At 43.2% G+C, this 17,872-nt stretch overlaps 1 protein-coding gene across 1 annotated transcript in view; it reads left to right on the forward strand.

Annotated features, from left to right (window-relative positions):
• The first annotated feature begins 2,548 nt into the window (after positions 1-2,548).
• LOC139744322 (UDP-N-acetylglucosamine--peptide N-acetylglucosaminyltransferase 110 kDa subunit-like) overlaps positions 2,549-17,872 on the forward strand; it is a 103,878-nt gene continuing 88,554 nt past the window's right edge. Inside the window, exon 1 of the mRNA XM_071654764.1 lies at positions 2,549-2,731. Coding sequence (XP_071510865.1) covers positions 2,704-2,731 — 28 coding nt within the window. The 5' untranslated portion in view covers positions 2,549-2,703. The remainder of the gene's footprint in view (positions 2,732-17,872) is intronic.

The following is a 17,872-nucleotide window of genomic DNA, read 5'->3' on the forward strand; positions in this document are numbered from 1 at the left end:
GCGAAGCGAGCGAGCTTGAAAATTTTGACATTTTACAGTACACAAACTGCCGTTTGTAGCTATATTTTTTTCGCCTTTGAAATTGAGGGGGGCGCAATGGGTGCAACATAACTGCTGTCAGTTATTACTGGCAGCAACATCAGGAAAATGGCATAATGATTGAGAGCAAGCGAAGCGAGCGAGTTTAGAAATTTTGACATTTTTACTGTCCAAAAACTGCCGTTTGTAGCTATTTTTTCGCTTTGGAAATTAGGGGGCGGGCGCAACGGGCGCAACTGCTGGCATTTACTGGCAACAACATCAGGATTTTTGGTTTTTTTTCGGGGGGGGGGGGAACCGTCCGTTAATGGAAGGTCATACCTAGATTTCTCCATCCACGGAACTTTTGCATTTTTTTTTTAAACTGAAGTAACAGACCTGGTGCAAACTTTAGAAACATTTTAAAATATGTTAATCTAAGACTGAACAGGGAGGGTATAGGAGGCATGGGGTAGGGCTAACCCCCTCTTACACAAGGGAGATTTTGTATTATTTTGCAGAATTGAAATTCAGCCATTTGTGGATGAAATATTTAGACAGTTTTCTATCAAAATAATGAGAACATTTCCAAATCTCGTGGAGTTACGAGGAGCAAAATGATATGTTTGTCCCCAATACTTTTATGGGGTACCACCCCCCCCCCTATCGACGCCTCTGCATTATGAGGGAGCTTTTGTAAAGCGAAAGATCTGCTGCACGCTCTTTGTTAAAATACTAGGAAATACGTCAATCTCAAAAGTGTTCAAATTCTATCGAGAGGGATCCAGTAGCGGAGCTTTTGCATGTTTATGATTGCAATTCAACGATCTGGTGCTTAGTTCTGGCGGTATACATTTGGACAATTTTCCACAAAGAAAGTTCGAGATTTGTCCTCATCTCGGGAATTGCTATGGGGACAAATGATTTGTCTGCCCCAACACTTCCGCAGGGGTGGGGCAAATGCCTCTTTGACCCCCCCCCCCCCCCCCCGAGATAGATTCGACTCCCCTGATCATCACTGGGTATGCCCATACATAGATGTATCAGAGTCATCATCATTTCAGGAATGTTTCAGGAAAATGGAGGGGGGGGGGGGAGGTTCAATTATGGCGGTATGGTTTTTGTTATTTTTTTGTTTGTTTTCGTACATAATTTGCAGATGGTCCCAAGTTGCTCGCGTCATAGGATGTTTACATGTAAGCCTATGCTATTTGACGTCTGTGGACCATACTTTATGTCGATATTACTTCCTTCGCGAGCGAGCAAAGCGAGCGAGCGCTTGAGAATATTATGTATACATTATATCCTACAAGATGGAATACTGTTCAGCTCTGTTTCCTCTCTGGAGGCGGGCGTACGAACGTCATGCAATAAAAATATGTTAAAATTGATAAAAGCACATTTCTGCTTCCTCCATTTTCCCCCCTCAAATTTCGGGGGGGGGGATGATTGTACAGGCCATCCCCCCTCCTCCATTTCAGGGGGGGGGGGAATATGTCCCCCCATCCCCCCGGGATTTACGCCCATGATACAGACACACACACACAAGCAATCCGAGTACACACTGATACACACTCTCGCAAACGAAAACACTGACAAACGATTTCTAGGCAAACATGATTAAAGACTTGTAACGCGTTTATCAATGTCAAAGAATGGATAACAATTATATTTACTGCTTTCCAGGGTACAAAATCTAAAGTTTGCGTCATGCATTATGATGTGAAAACCTGAACATTACGAGTTAAAGTTCAAAAGGTGGCACTGATCACATACGGTCCTGGGTTATGACTTTTGACTGTCGTTTGGAAATCCTTCAATCAATTTTGGTTGGCAGTCATGTTTTTCGTGTGTATTGTCTGAGCAAATGGTGAGGAAATAACGTGTAACGATACAATTTACGAGAGAAAGTGAAAATATGTCGGCTTAAAGTTGGTTCACCATCAAAATAAAGAATCGACAACATCTGACTAATTTGAATAAAATTCATGAAATTGCGTGAACAAAAACGAACGATCTTCACATTCTGCGGTCCGTCAGCGGGAGGGATGAATTTGAATGAATTTGAATTGACGATTCTAAATGCTATGTCTTCGAAAATGTTTGACGAAAAACGAATTACGATGACAATTGACGAAATTGAAGTTAGGATTTCCGTTCCACGTGTTTCTCGGGACGAAATTGAATAACAAATCTTTGAAATTGAATGACAAAAGTGCGAAAATGGATGGGAAAACCTATATAAATCAAGGGGGCATCACGTGATACAGACAATGAAGTGGCAACGAAGCACATGCGCGTTCTTATTATGTAAATTAGCTTGTCGTGTATTATGCGGAAGGATATTAATTTCGATTCGTGATAGAAACCCATGGTTTATACTGTTTAGTCAACAACTATTTCCATATGAACTAGATTTCATGATACAATTATTACCATTTCCATCTTGTATGGCACATTTTCATCGGAAAACATGTGAATGAGGACCGAACTTTATTCTACCTGCGTACTTACATTTGACGTCATCTCTACATACACCCTCCAATTTTTCCGCTTCGCCATTTTTCTCTTTCCGTGGAACATTGGGACTACAATTGTGCTAGTAGACCGAACTTATGTCTTTGGAAGGCTACGTACTGCAGTTGAAACAAATTTCTTGAAGTTATTGTATGCTTAAGGATCAAAATGGGAGACGCAACGACATCTACCACAGGTAGTTACCATTTTTTTCTTGACATGCACTGCGTTTTGTGTCTGACTGAATCTCGCGATTCGTGCTAACGTTAATGCAATTGTACACAGCCCTGTCGCTGCTATACAAATGATGCACAGGATAGCCAGCGCACTCGACATTGTAAATACCCTAGAGTGAGCTGCATCTCCACTAACGCCACAAAATAATCCTGTGCATCATTTGTTTTATAAAATGGGTCGAAAATTCGAAAACTAACAGCATTTTTCACGTACCTTTGTGGGTCAAGATGTCCGAAGATGTTCGTCCCAAACATTTACGCACGTCGCACTCGGAAATCCCGCACATGATGGGGGGTTGGGTTTCCGGACACTTGACTTGTTCCCACATGAAAACTTACTTATTTTACATAGAGCCTAGACGAATATGCACCCTTTACCTTAAAGACTTGATATAGACTCCTCATATAGGTCTACTAAACAACATACTCTGAAAACGGTGTGAGAATTAACCTGCTAAATCGTTGGATTTGCCCTTCAAAGTGACTCCATGTACGCGTCCGGTCCCACAACGGTTGTTCTAAATGTTTACTGTATGTATTTGTACGTAGAGTCTATATACGTACGCCACACATGTTATGCACAAGGAAAGAAAGGCCGGCCGGCCGGCCGGCAGCCCGAACTAGCATTAGAAGTAACGTTGTTTACAGGATTGACAGCGCGTATGCATGCAATTCAAAGGAGCCGCCGCGCGCACAGACAATCGGCAATAGGATTTAACACGCAATGCAATGCCAATGGGACTAGAATAACCAAAGCACACGTGACTCATTTCCATGCTCCCTATTGGCTACATTCTTGAACCCATCTTATAATGTATATTGCTACTAGAGATGCACAGGATAGAGTGCGTTAGTGGAGCTGTAGCGCACTCGAGGGTATTTACAATTGAAACATGCATGAGGCGAAGCCGAGTGCATGTTGTACTACATTGTAAATACCCGAGAGTGAGCTGCATCTCCACTAACGCCACAAAATAATCCTGTGCATCATTTGTTTTATAAAATGGGTCGAAAACTAACAGCATTTTTCACGTACCTTTGTGGGTCAATACCAGTCAGCTAACCGTTACATGTAGCACTCGCTCAAGAGTCAAGATGTCCGAAGATGTTCGTCCCAAACATTTACGCACGTCGCACTCGGAAATCCCGCACAAAAGCACTGTACGTATAAGACTAAGAGTATACGTACGCCACACATATGCACACAAGAAAGGCTGGTAATCATGTAGAAATGCATACCTAACTTACTGGTTTCTTCGCCGTGTGTTGATTAAATGTTGTGCACCTGTTGGAGGTGCTCAAATGAACCATGTGAGAGTATTTTCGTGGAATTTGAAAAGTTGAAAAGGCAAAATAAAGAGAGAAATCGGAGTTCGGAATTATGTTGCTCGTGAACTGGGCAAAATCGTGGAATCGGCCCCACTGCAGTGCGCGTGCACCCGTGTGTTAGCAAGCAAGGTTAGGTTAGGGTTTAGGGTTGAAATTGGCTGTTAAATTAGTCAAGGGACATTAGGGAATCCCTCCAAGACTAAAAAGTTGAAGACCAAAGAAAAAAACGGGAGGAGGAAAGATGCACTATGCTGTGGAAATCAGCCCCGCCACGTGCCACTGTATCAATCTTGCGAAAACGCCGTTTGGTGGGGCCGCATTCAGGAGTACCAGTATTATACCGTGGAAGAAAGCCCCTCCACCGTGCTAATGTACCAATTTCACGAGTACATGTATGATGTAGACTATGCCCTGAACTGCGCATGGGGCCTGGACACGATCGCTGCACTTTTCAGTTGGAATCTGGAATTTTGTACAGCGTGAACTTTCCTTCCTTAATTGGCTTTCAAATTCCATGAAATCGTGGTACCGAAACCGTCTGCTAAAGTCCATCTTAGCATGTCTGATAGCCATAAGAAATTTCATTGACAAATCATTTCAGGGAAAGGTATATGGTAGGTTAGACAGAAAGATCCGTCTGTCCGGAGGACTCTTTTATATTTTGCCATTGACGCTGTCCTCCGTAGACAGACGGAAGGTATCAGTACCCATTGCTGTGTGGATGTTCTTAACCACTGTCTCTATGGAAAATTGGGTGAGGTACCTCACCCTTCTCGATTGCGTCTAATTCACGGCCCTAGGTCGGCAAATTTAAGCTTGTATAATTAAATAAGCTTTTTAAGAATACACTTCACTCACCAGATTAATGAATAATCCAACATTTTAGTAGAATTTTCAACGTAAAACACAGCCTGTCGCGTCGTCACGTTCAAACTGCAGAAACATACACCATGAATATATTAGCCAATCACATGCGAGGTAGTTTCTACGTGTTTGTTTTACTAAAACACGTACCTCGCATATGATTGGCTTACAGATTCAAAATGGCGACTTACTGCTTGCGAACGGCGATGTTGCGATATCGATAAAATTTTTGCGTTATAACCGAGTTTATGTGAGTATTTCGATTGCACAATGTGAGAAATTTATCCCAAATATTGCTGCATAATGTGTCATGTCACGTCAAACTTGTTTGAATGAAAAAAAGCTGTCTGAAATTTGGTTTATCGTAACGTTTGATCTGTGCGCGACAGCTCCACACAGGAGCCGCAATCATTGACTTCGGTCTGTATACGGAGGGGATCCGTGAAGCCAGACGTCTCCGCGGAACATTCCCCGACGGACAGATACAGACCGATCTTTCGGTCAAACGGTAGGTATGCATGGTGTGCATTTCTACGTGATTACCGAAAGGCCAGCCGGCAGCCTGAACTAGAAGTAACTGTTGTTTACAGGATTGACAGTGCGTATAGTAGCCCGCGACGCACTTGTAACAACTGATTGAGTGCGCACTGCTAGTGTAAACATTGTGACGTCAGGCCGTGCATGTTACTAATTGTCAGTGAGAAATTGATGCACGCACACATGACTCATTTCAGCGCTTCCAATTGGCTACATTCTTGAACCCATTTTATAATATGTATTACTAGGGTGTCTGATCGCGCACTGCTAACCCTCGACCAAAATGCGCCCCTGTCTTATAACACGCAAGTCCCATAGAATGCAATGGAGCCGCGCGCCTACGCTGTTTTGACCCAGCATTTTTGAGCCAAATTTCGCCTTTATTGCCAAATCCCCAGACCATGCCATTAACGAATCCTGACAAATTTGGTATCATATGAAAGAGGAAGTTTTTCTCCATATCCTATCAGAACGGCGGTACATGAATCCGACGCTAAATTGATGTAAAAATCGATAGAAGCACATCTATCCCCATATCTCAGCGTCTCCTTCGGTATTTGTATCGCCTTGAGACATACTAGTAGTTGAGGACATGCTGAATCCGATGATGCCGCTAGTTTTTTGCTAGCTCCACGCCTAGGTGTGGGGATATCGCCTTGAAGATACCCCTTGCAATAATTTTTTGGTCACAGCGAACGTTCTAGGCGGGGCTTCGTATGCAAGAATCCATAGTAACTTCGCGCGAAGGGGCTAATGCATATATGTAAATTTGATTACGCATCGCCGTCTAAAACCACACGGCCTCTGCGGTATGCGGGGATGGATCGCGCGTGCATGCGGTGCGCGCCAGATGCTGCCAGCAAAGAGCTACCTCTGTGTGTGTGTGTCACTACGTGTGTGTGTGTGTACGTATGTGTTGTGTATGATGTGCATATCACGAGGCAGGAAACTGGGCTGTCGCTTGCGATAGCTCCCACAACACGCATCACATAGCATGCACTCTGTACTGTACATATCGGATACAGTCACGCTCACAAATCACGTACGTCTTGCAAAACAACCAGACTCTACTAAATTTCTGTCTACTATTATTAGTTTACTCGTGGATTGGTTATGATCTTATCGTTGTTCATTTATATTTCGAAAGTGCACTCGCAATGCTCGAGTCACTGGCACTAAGCCGAGAAGTCGGTTGTGAATACAATCATGTCCGCTTAGCCAACTGCGAATGAAGTATGGGCCTTAACTACTAGTATATGTTTACTGTGGTGGTAGCGGCAGCGGTGTATCTTACGAACACACGATCGACAAAAAGGGCGTGGAAAAGATTTTGGAAGACTCTTATTTGGCCATTTTTACATGTACGAATAGCGGTAATGTGGCATCAGTTCCAAACCTGTGGCTGTAGAGGTTGTAGCTTGTACATTTCACGCGAGCTGCGTGCACCTGCTCTCGACAATCGACTGCATATTTCTTCGAACCATGCTCGCCATGCCGTCTGCCCTAGCCTACCATCGCGATGCTCTCCGCTCGGCTCCCCGAATTTTACCAGCGGGGCCGGCCGGAGCTTGCTGCCTAGCGCCTAGCTGCTGCTAGCTAGCTGCGCCTGCATACATACGCGGGGTTCGTACGTGTTGTAGGGCGCCCAATACGATACATGTGAATGGAATGTAAACTGAATACCAAGCACGTACGTACGCACGCAGCGCACACAGGGTATGACAACACATAGGGGGAGTGGCTTCTGCGCTTGTTACGTGTATTTTCTAACCGCTGTACGCTCATTGTCTGATCGCTGGAGATCCACACGCGAATGCAGCTTTTCGGCGTTGTTTGCAAACATGATTTGGGTCACATTTTCATGCGTGCTCGTAAAAAAAGGGGATGATATTGCTGTGATTTCAAAGTTGAATTTCTCAAGATAGAAACATCATGTCGCCATGAAATTTGAAATATGTCTTAATGATGTAATTCTCTTTCATATGAAATAATTAGGTGATACGCTTTTAGCGTATCACCTATTGTGTTTGTCAAAATCTTTCTTTCTTTCTTTTTATTCTTCTTTCTTTCTGGCACATTTTGTGTCGTGAATATCTCAACATTGACATGACGGAATAACATGACATTTTCAGTCAACATGTCTCATGACAATATCTAGCCACAATAAGGTTTTCATGACAGTAACATATCTATGACGTCATCTAGGCGCCATTTTGTGATTTTCGGACCATGTTACATGATCGATCATAACTTCATAACTAAAGGTCATTTCTGTATCATTTTCGTTGGACATAAAGTTCAGGTCACGCTCTATCTTACTTTTTAATGCTAATTACCTAGGACATCATTACGCGCGCATTAGCGCGCGTCAAAGTTTTTAAATGCTTAAAACGACTTCCCAATGGGAAATCTCGAAGTTTCAGACAATTTTAAGCGTTCCGCGCGTTCGCGTCCGTCCGCGCATTTCCGCGCGCAGTGCGCGTAAGCAACATGAAAATGCACATTTTTTGACAGATTTGGATTCCTGATACATTAAGTAACAATATCCATTGATTTCCGATCAATTTAGATCTATAACAAAGGAATGCGCTGGCGTCAAAGTTGAAATTTCGTGTGCGCGTCTATGTGGAAATATAGCGAAAAACATGTCTTTGTTTATTTCGCCATAGCTCTTTAAAATGTCAGGTGACCCTATGTTTTTATTGCATATTACAAAAGCATATGAATTGAAAATAACGTTTCAAGTATCAATATTTCCCTAAATACATTATGACGTCATCATATCATCATCTGAAATCAAAAAAGTGGAATTAATTTTTTTGAGGTACTGTTTCTGACATTCATTTGCTCGTATCTCTGTTGTTTAAGCTCAATATTGTCCCAAATTCAGATATGTTGTACTTTGAACATTTGCCTTTTAAGTGCAAGTCATGGTTTTGAAATTTGATGACGTCATCATACCTTAAATTTTGATTAAAGGTAAAGATGCAAAATCGGACAAGTTTACGTTATGTCTATGGGAGGTGATTTTTTTTTAAACCATGCATTGACTTGACAACGTTTAAGCACCTTTATCTCAGCTGATTTTGCTTCATTTCCTCTGAAACTTAAGTATGTTGTAGCTGAGACAATAAGCTTCAGTAATCATGCATTTTTAGCTCACCTGAGCCGAAGGCTCAAGTGAGCTATTGCGATCGCTCTTCGTCCGGCGTCCGTCGTGCGTCGTGCGTTGTCCGTCGTGCGTCGTCCGTCGTCCGTCGTGCGTAAACTTTTTACATTTTCATCTTCTTCTTGAGAACCCCATGACCGATTTTCACCAAACTTGGCAGGTAGCATCCCTAGGGGGATAGGATCTCAATTTGTTCAAATGGGCACCATGGCCCACCTGGGGGGGCCCCAGGGGGGCCCAAACACCCTAAAATTAAGGAATCTTTAAAAATCTTCTTCTCTAGAACCAGAAGTGATAGGGCTTAATTGATACGTTGAGTAAGTACATTGATGACTGTAGTTTCAAGTTTGTTCATGGGGGAATCAGGGGTGCCCCCCTTGGGACCCAGGGGAGGGGGTGGGGAGGGGTCCTAATGGGGCCTAAATTGTACATTTTCATCTTCACTTTGAGATCGCCATGTCTGATTTTCACCAAACTTGGTAGGTAGCATCCCTAGGGGGATAGGATCTCAATTTGTTCAAATGGGCACCATTGCCCACCTGGGGGGTCCCTAGGGGGCCAAACCCCCTAAACTTAAGGAACCTTTAAAAATCTTCTCTAGAACCAGAAGTGATAGGGCTTAGATGATACTCTGAGTAAGTACATTGATGACTGTAGTTTCAAGTTTGTTCATGGGGGAATCAGGGGTGCCCCCCTTGGGACCCAGGGGAGGGGGTGGGGAGGGGTCCTAATGTGGCCTAAATTGTACATTTTCATCTTCACTTTGAGATCGCCATGTCTGATTTTCACCAAACTTGGTAGGTAGCATCCCTAGGGGGATAGGATCTCAATTTGTTCAAATGGGCTCCATTGCCCACCTGGGGGGTCCCTAGGGGGCCAAACCCCCTAAAATTAAGGAACCTTTAAAAATCTTCTCTAGAACCAGAAGTGATAGGGCTTAGATGATACTATGAGTTAGTACATTGATGACTGTAGTTTCAAGTTTGTTCATGGGGTTGGTGGAATCAGGAGTGCCCCCCCCCCCCCTTAGGACCCAGGAGAGGGCTGGGGAGAAGTCCTACAATACAGTTGTAATGGAGCCTGAATTGTACATGTTCATCTTCTTCTTGAAAACCTCAAGATGAATTTTGACCAAACTTAGCAGGTAGCATCCCTAGGGGGATAGAATCTCAATTCCTTCAAATGAGCACCATGTCCCTCTTGGGGGGGGGGGGGGGGGGACTAGGGGGCCCACCCCCCCCCCCCCCACATTAAGGAATATGTAAAATCTTCTGCTATAGAACCAGAAATGATAAAGCAAAGTTAATGCCATGAGTTTGTACATTGATGACTTTAGTTCCAAGTTTGTTAATTGCAGATTCAGATCCAGGACTGCCTGCCCCCCCCCCCCCCCCCCCCCCCGAGTTGAGGGGGGGGGGGGGATCCATATGCAGACCTAAAGTTTCCAATGTTCTCAGGTAAGAGTGTGCAAGAATGCATGAAAGGTGAAATTGCGATACTCAGGTGAGCGCGTGACCCGCGGGTCTCTTGTATTTTTTGAAATCTCATCATCAGGTTGACAATTTTGCAGTTTAAAACTGAAAATGAGAATGGAATGTGGACAAAACGATTCCCGATTCAGCTTTCACATGCATAAGTTTACGTTCCTCATATTTTCTCGCCGAGACGTATGGCCGAGTGGTTAAAGGCGACGTCTCAGAGACGTGAGGTTGCGGGTTCGAACCCCACAAGATCACGAAACAAAATACTTAGCTATTTTACTTTTTTTCTTCAATTTTGTATTACATATTCGTCCATGTAGAAATTACGTTCGTATATAAACCCACCTATACACACACACAGAACAGACACACAGACACACACCATATCCCTCTTTTTTGTGTTGGAGACCACATTGCTTCGACTGCTGCAAAATTTTGCAGGCTGACTTTGTCAAACCGATCATAGTATGTAATGACGACGACGGAGGTGTTGTACTTTGAACAATTGTCTTTCAAGACCATGTCATTGTTTTGTACTTTGATGACGTCATCACACTGAAAATTGTGATTAAAGACAAGGTATCAAAACCAGCCGATTATAGGCTTTACGTCTACGGCGCGTATTTTTCCCAAGTTGCCAGAAATGGCATAGCGACATCAGTCGTTACAAGGCCTCATTTCCGTCTAGCAATGCAATACATGTTCACGCGGCCACGATTGTCGAGTGGGCATTGACTTTTTCCCCCTGTAATATCTATACATTTCTTTTTTGCCTTACCATTTCCGGGGATGTCCCGTGGCCGAGTGGTTAGAGAAACGGTTTTGCATGCACGCTCAGTATAACTTCAAGGTGCCTATATCACATTCTTTTCTTTGTCGATCACAGATGACCGACACCTGATGACCCCAAGCGTATCACCTAACTCGTCAGCGTGACGAGTTTCATATCTCGTTCACAATTCGTTTCTCACAGAATTTCAAAAGTTACAAAAATGCTCCAGACACCCTAGTATGTAATACACAAGTGTCGCACGGCGTCTGAAGTCGGGCTATGTTAGAATTGTGCATTCTCATGCGTATCATATGGTCTACAACCCCCTCTAGACTCACAATCTGTACGGTAGTACCTACGTGGCTGTAGGCTATTTACGCGTGTCTGTTCTGTGCAAGTGCAGAGCAAGTGGCGTAATTTTTCAGTTGATCTAACAAATAGATCAGTTGGGGGAAACCCGTTCATGAGGGGGGCTCCGGCTCATAAGGATTCCTCCTCATCATGAGCATGGCCGGGGCCGTGGGGTGCCCATGTCCATGAGGCCGCTTGGCCTCTAGCTCTCGGGGCGAGGTGCAAGGCCCCCTCTGCAGGGTAGACCATGAGGCATGATCCATTTGACTTCTAGGACAGGGTGCTACATAAGCACTTGCCCGGGAAACAGTTCCTTATGTCCCCCCCCCCCCCCCCACTAATTTACACAAAATAAATAAATTTACGGTGTCGGATCGTGCGCTATCAACTAGTGTCATTAGTCATTACCGCGATTGTGCGCCCTATCTCATAACACGCAACTCCCATAGGGCGCAATGGAAACGCGCGTAGTGCCGATTTTGACATGAGACTTTGAGCCGGATTTTGCCTTTATCGTCTTTTCCCCATGGCAAGCCGCCAACAAATCTTAACAAAGTTGGTATCATAAAAATGAAAGAAGAAGTTGGTCTCCATCTCCTATTAGAGCGCTGGTAAACATTTCCGATGATAAAGTTGATGAAAATATCGTTAGAATCACATATGTCCTCGTATCTCAGCGTCTGCTTCGATACTCGAGCCAGCATGTGACATGCGAGTAGTTTAGGATATGCTGAATCCGATGGTGAGGTTAGTTTTTCGCTAGCTCCACGTCTTGGGTTGGGGATATTGCATTGAAAACACCCCTTGCAATAATTTTCTGGTCTCAGTGAACGTGTCGGGCGTGGCTTCGTATGCAACAACCATAGTAACGTCCGCACAAATACGCTCATGCATTAGATGTAAATTTACACGCATTCGCCGCCACATGGCGCGAAGCTTGATCGCGTGTGCCTGCAGCTAGCTCGCTCTGTGTGTGTGTGTGTGTGTCTACCATAGCAAGCTACATTGTAGCTACAGTAGTTCGCTAGATCGCTGTGTGTGTGTGTGTGTGTGTGTGTCTACGAGTACGTGCTCACCCGTGCCACTGGAAACGGCTGTCGCTTCGCTTGCGATAGTTCTACAGCACTGAGTTCTATGAGGTTACGACTGCACAGCATTCACAATGTGTACATGCATGCATGGATGCAGTTAAAACACTACCATACGCTCGTAAACCACCTGGCACATCATTTTCACCGGAGAAAAAGTACTATTACTGGATTGGTAATGATTATAATAGGCCTACAATGTACAATGTACATTATGAGTTAGCAATACAAACAAACAACCACGTAGTAGGGTGTCGGATCTTGCGCTGCCAACATTACCGCGATTGTGCGCCCTATTTCATAACACGCAACTCCCATAGGGCGCAATGGAAACGCGCGTACTGCCGATTTTGACATGAGATTTTGAGCCGGATTTTGCCTTTATCGTCTTTTCCCCATGGCAAGCCGCCAACAAATCTTAACAAATTTGGTATCATATGAAAATCATATGAAAGAGGAAGTTGGTCTCCATCTCCTATTAGAGCGCTGGTAAACATTTCCAACAATAAATTGATGAAAACACCGTTAGAATCACATATGTCCTTGTATCTCACCTTGAAATCTAATCCAAATTTTGATAAAAACAATAAATTGCTCCATTTTCCTCATTGCACTGCATACAATATTATGTAATACGTGTTTTGTAACACTTTTCACAGAGCAATATTTCAAGAATTATGAAAGCTGACAGCCTACCACATTAAGGTTCTTAAGTATTTGTGCTCTTCTTTCAGATTTTGTGTCAATTTGATCATGAATGTTATACCCTTGACCTTGAAGTGCTTCTAAAAATAGCTGTAAATTTGTTAACTACAAACCTACACACATGACAGGTGTATTATGGCATGCTATACTTGTGATTCTTTCACAAACACAAAAGCTTTTTATGGTGTAAATGTATATACTGGAATTAATGTATACATGCTTGCAAGATATGTTACAATCAATTACTTTGTCTGGCACATCATTTTCACCGGAGAAAAAGTACTATTACTGGATTGGTAATGATTATAATAGGCCTACAATGTACAGTGTACATTATGAGTTAGCAATACAAACAAACGACCACGTAGTAGGATGTCGGATCTTGCGCTGCCAACATTACCGCGATTGTGCGCCCTATTTCATAACACGCAACTCCCATAGGGCGCAATGGAAACGCGCGTACTGCCGATTTTGACATGAGATTTTGAGCCGGATTTTGCCTTTATCGTCTTTTCCCCATGGCAAGCCGCCAACAAATCCTAACAAATTTGGTATCATATGAAAATCATATGAAAGAGGAAGTTGGTCTCCATCTCCTATTAGAGCGCTGGTAAACATTTCCAACAATAAATTGATGAAAACACCGTTAGAATCACATATGTCCTTGTATCTCAGTGTCTGCTTCGATACTCGAGCCAGCGTGTGGCATGCGAATAGTTTAGGATATGCTGAATCCGATGGTGAGGTTAGTTTTTCGCTAGTTCCACGTCTTGGGTTGGGGATATTGCTTTGAAAACACCCCTTGCAATAATTTTTTGGTCTCAGCGAACGTGTCAGGCGTGGCTTCGTATGCAACAACCATAGTAACGTCCGTGCAAATACGCTCATGCATATGTAAATCTACACGCATTCGCCGCTACATGGCGCGAAGGTTGATCGCGTGTGCATGCAGCTAGCTCGCTGTGTGTGTCTACCATAGCAAGCTAGCTGGATCGCTGTGTGTGTGTGTGTGTGTGTGTGTGTGTCTACCTACTTATAGTATGTGCACACCCGTGCCACAAGCACTGAAAGCAGAGCTGTCGCTTCGCTTGCGATAGTTCTACTGCACTGAGTTCTATGAGGATACAACTGCCCAGCATTCACAATGTGCATGATGTGTGCATGCATGTATGGATACAGTGATGGAAGCACTACCATATGCTCGTAAGCCACCTGGCACATCAGTTTCAGCAGAGAAAAAGTTGTACTATTACTGGATTGGTAATGATCATAATAGGCCTACAATGTATGAGTTAGCAATACAAACAAACGACCACGTAGAGTCATTGTTATTTTTTAATACTTCAATAGAAAAGACACAATGCACTCACAATGCACGAGTTGCAGTCTTTCTCGCAATCTTTATGCTACATAGCAGATAGGCCTAGGCTACACAACGCATCAGCATCAATGCATCAGGCATGTCGATTGTGAAACGGTGGAAGGTACAAACACCGATCTTTACGGCTGAACTTCCAATCGACAAAAAGGGCAAGCAAAAGATATGGAAACATAGACTCTTTAGCCATGAATGTATGCACAAATGGTGGTAAAGTAGCCCCAATTCCAAGGCTATAGCCTTAAAGTTTTCACACGAACTGTCATGATGGATCTACTCTGACTGACAGAATCAACGTGTATTTCGTATGAAGCGCTAGTCGTCACGCACGTACTAGTATAGTACACACAGCTGTACATTACAGTAGAGTAGTGTGTGTGTAGGTAGTACACACTCAAAGCATGCATGCTCGCTCGTCCGCCGATGTTGGCTGGGCCGGATGCATGCGCTACGTGTTCATTCACAATGCTGCGCTGAGCGCTGTTATACGTACGTACATATACACACGCAGCACACACAAAGTACATGTATGACGACACGAGGGGGCGTGGCTTCTGCGCTGGTTACGCGTTCTAGCAAACCACTGTACGCTCATTAACCGGTCGCTGGAGATCCGCACGTGAATACTACTTTTCGGCGTTATTAGCAAACATGATTTAGACACATTTTTGTGCGTACTCATCAAAAAAAGGTCTAATATTGCAGTGATTTGAGAGTTAAATTTCTCGAGATAGAATGATTATTTCGCCATGAAATTTGAAATATATGTTAATGACATAATTCTCTTTCATATGAAGTAGATAATAATCCACCTTTCATAGAATTTCAAAAGTTGCAAAATTGCTCCAGACACCCTACTCGTAGAGTCATTGATGTTTTTTTTTAATACTTCAATAGAAAAGAGCACTCACGATGCATGAGTTGCAGTTTTTCTCGCGATCTTTATGCTACATAGCAGATAAGTCCTAGGCTACATAACGCATCAGGCATGTCGATTGTGAAGCGATGGAAGGTACAAATACCGAATTTTACGACTGAACTTCCAACCGACAAAAAGGGCAAGCAAAAGATTTCTGAAGCTATACTCTTTAGCCATGAATGTATGCATGAATGGTGGTAAAGTAGCACCAATTCCGAGGCTATAGCCTTAAATTTTTCACACGAACTGCCAGCATTGATCTACTCTGACTGACAGAATCGACGTGTATTTCGTATACATGTATATACTGTACATTGTATGTAGCGCTAGTAGTCGTCACGTACACAGCTGTACATAGAGTAGCGTGTGTGTAGGTAGTACGTGTGCAAGACACTCAAAGCATGCATGCTCGCTCGTCCGCCGATGTTGGCTGGGCCGGGATGCATGCGCTACATATTCATTCACAACGCTGAGCGCTCTGTATGTACGTACATTTGTATACACACAGCACACACAAAGTATGACGACACGAGGGGGAGTGGCTTCTGCGCTGGTTACGCGTTCTAGCAAACCGCTGTACGCTCATTAACCGGTCGCTGGAGATCCGCACGCGAATGCTGCTTATCGGCGTTGTTTGCAAACATGATTTGGACACATTTTCGTGCGTGCTCGTCAAAAAAAGGTGTAATATTGCAGTGATTTGGAAGTTTAATTTCTCAAGATAGAATAATTATTTCGCCTTGAAATTTGAAATCTACGTGTATTTCATTGTATATTTCATATATATACAGTCAACCTCAGATAAGCCGAATATCGCTTACCTCGAAGGCAAAATGAAAGTCCCGATTGTTCCTATGGAGTTTGCGTGTCTTAAAATTCGCGTAGCTCAAAAAAACTAACTCGAAGTTCGGTTACCTCGAAGGGAAATCTCATGTCCCGATCTTAATTAACTTATTGTTTTTCCCAGCATGTTGCTCGAATTGAAATTGCAAACGTCACTCAGCATTTCCGATGAAGCGCACGTGGACAGCGAAGACAATGTCCCAAATCTTTTCACACTCGATTGTAAATATTCTGAGGCCAGAACGATCGTGCGCTCAAAGAATTACGCGGTACACAGCTGACAAGGAAAATCCCCAACACCTACTGTACCTACACACGTACACGGTATGCATATAGCAGCCGTGCAAATGGAGTGCTTACAATAGCACTACGCTCTGCCCATCATCTTTCTTTGACCACTCTGTTTTGATTTGCGATCGTGATAGTCATGCCGTGCGCGTACATTTCTTAACTGTCGTGGCGCTCCTGCTTAGGTGTTGACAGTTATATATTTGGCATTAATCACTGTCCACTGTCCAAACATCAATCTCCCGCTAGTGTTTTTATGCCTCCGCCACGAAGTGGTGCCGGAGGCATTATGTTTTCGGGTCCGTGTCCGTCCGTCCGTCCGTCCGTCCTTCCGTCTGTCCGTCCGTCTTTCCGTCCGTCCGTAATGAATTTTGTGGACAAGGTAACTATCAAAACCTGTTGAGGTATCCTAATGAAACTTGGCATGTATGTGTATTAGGGGGTGAAGTTGTGCCTATCAACTTTTGGGTGCACACGCTCAAGGTCAAAGGTCAAAAGGTCAAGGTCAAATACATAAAATTTCACTATTTCCACCATATCTATGCAATGCCTGAAGATATTTTCTTGAAACTTAGTGTATACATGTATTACCCAATTTAAATTCTCTGGTGAAAGTTTGAGTCATGAGGTCAAAGGTCAAAAGGTCAAGCAAAAGTATTAAAACTTCTTTTTTTTCTCTGTAAATTGGAAAATTGTTCAAGGTATCTTCATGGAACATAGTATATACATGTACTGACTGGCAGTGATTATCTAGAGAATGTAGGGTTCATGGGGTCAAAGGTCAGGGGTCAAAGGTCAAGTGCAACACTTCAAAATTTTACTATTTCCCTCATGTTCATGCAATGCCAGCAGGATTATTTTTTTTTTTTTTTACACTTGGTGTATGCATGTGTAACCTAACAGAAATTCTCTGGAGATTTTTTTTTTCTTTTTTTTTTCTTTTTTTGCCTCAAAGGTCAAAAGGTCAAAGATCAAGTGAAAGTGCTGAACTAACTGTTTCCTCCATATCTCGGAAGTGGCTCAATTTATCGTGGAACTTACTGCATATTTATGCATGTTCTACCTGAACGTGATTATCTTATGAATTTTAGGGTCAAAGGCCAGATGAACATGGTAACAATTTACTATTCAGTACAGAAATTGCACTTTTTCTCCATACCTGTACCATGAAAATTACTGAATGCATAAGGGCAATTCCACGGTAACTCGCGTTACAAATAATGGGTACATTTTGGGGATAATGTGCCAATATCTTTGTAATTGGTAGGATCTACAAGTTACTTTTTTCATCATGGGTTAAGTAGATGTCCACTAACACAGGGTGACACAAATTGATGACATACAATTGTTCTGATGGCACTGAATCTTGTGTTGAAT

Source organism: Diadema antillarum, unplaced genomic scaffold (assembly GCF_040938485.1).
Source record: "Diadema antillarum isolate AM-2024a unplaced genomic scaffold, OU_Dant_1.0 seq00001158_RagTag, whole genome shotgun sequence".
Classification (NCBI taxonomy): Eukaryota; Metazoa; Echinodermata; class Echinoidea; order Diadematoida; family Diadematidae; genus Diadema; species Diadema antillarum.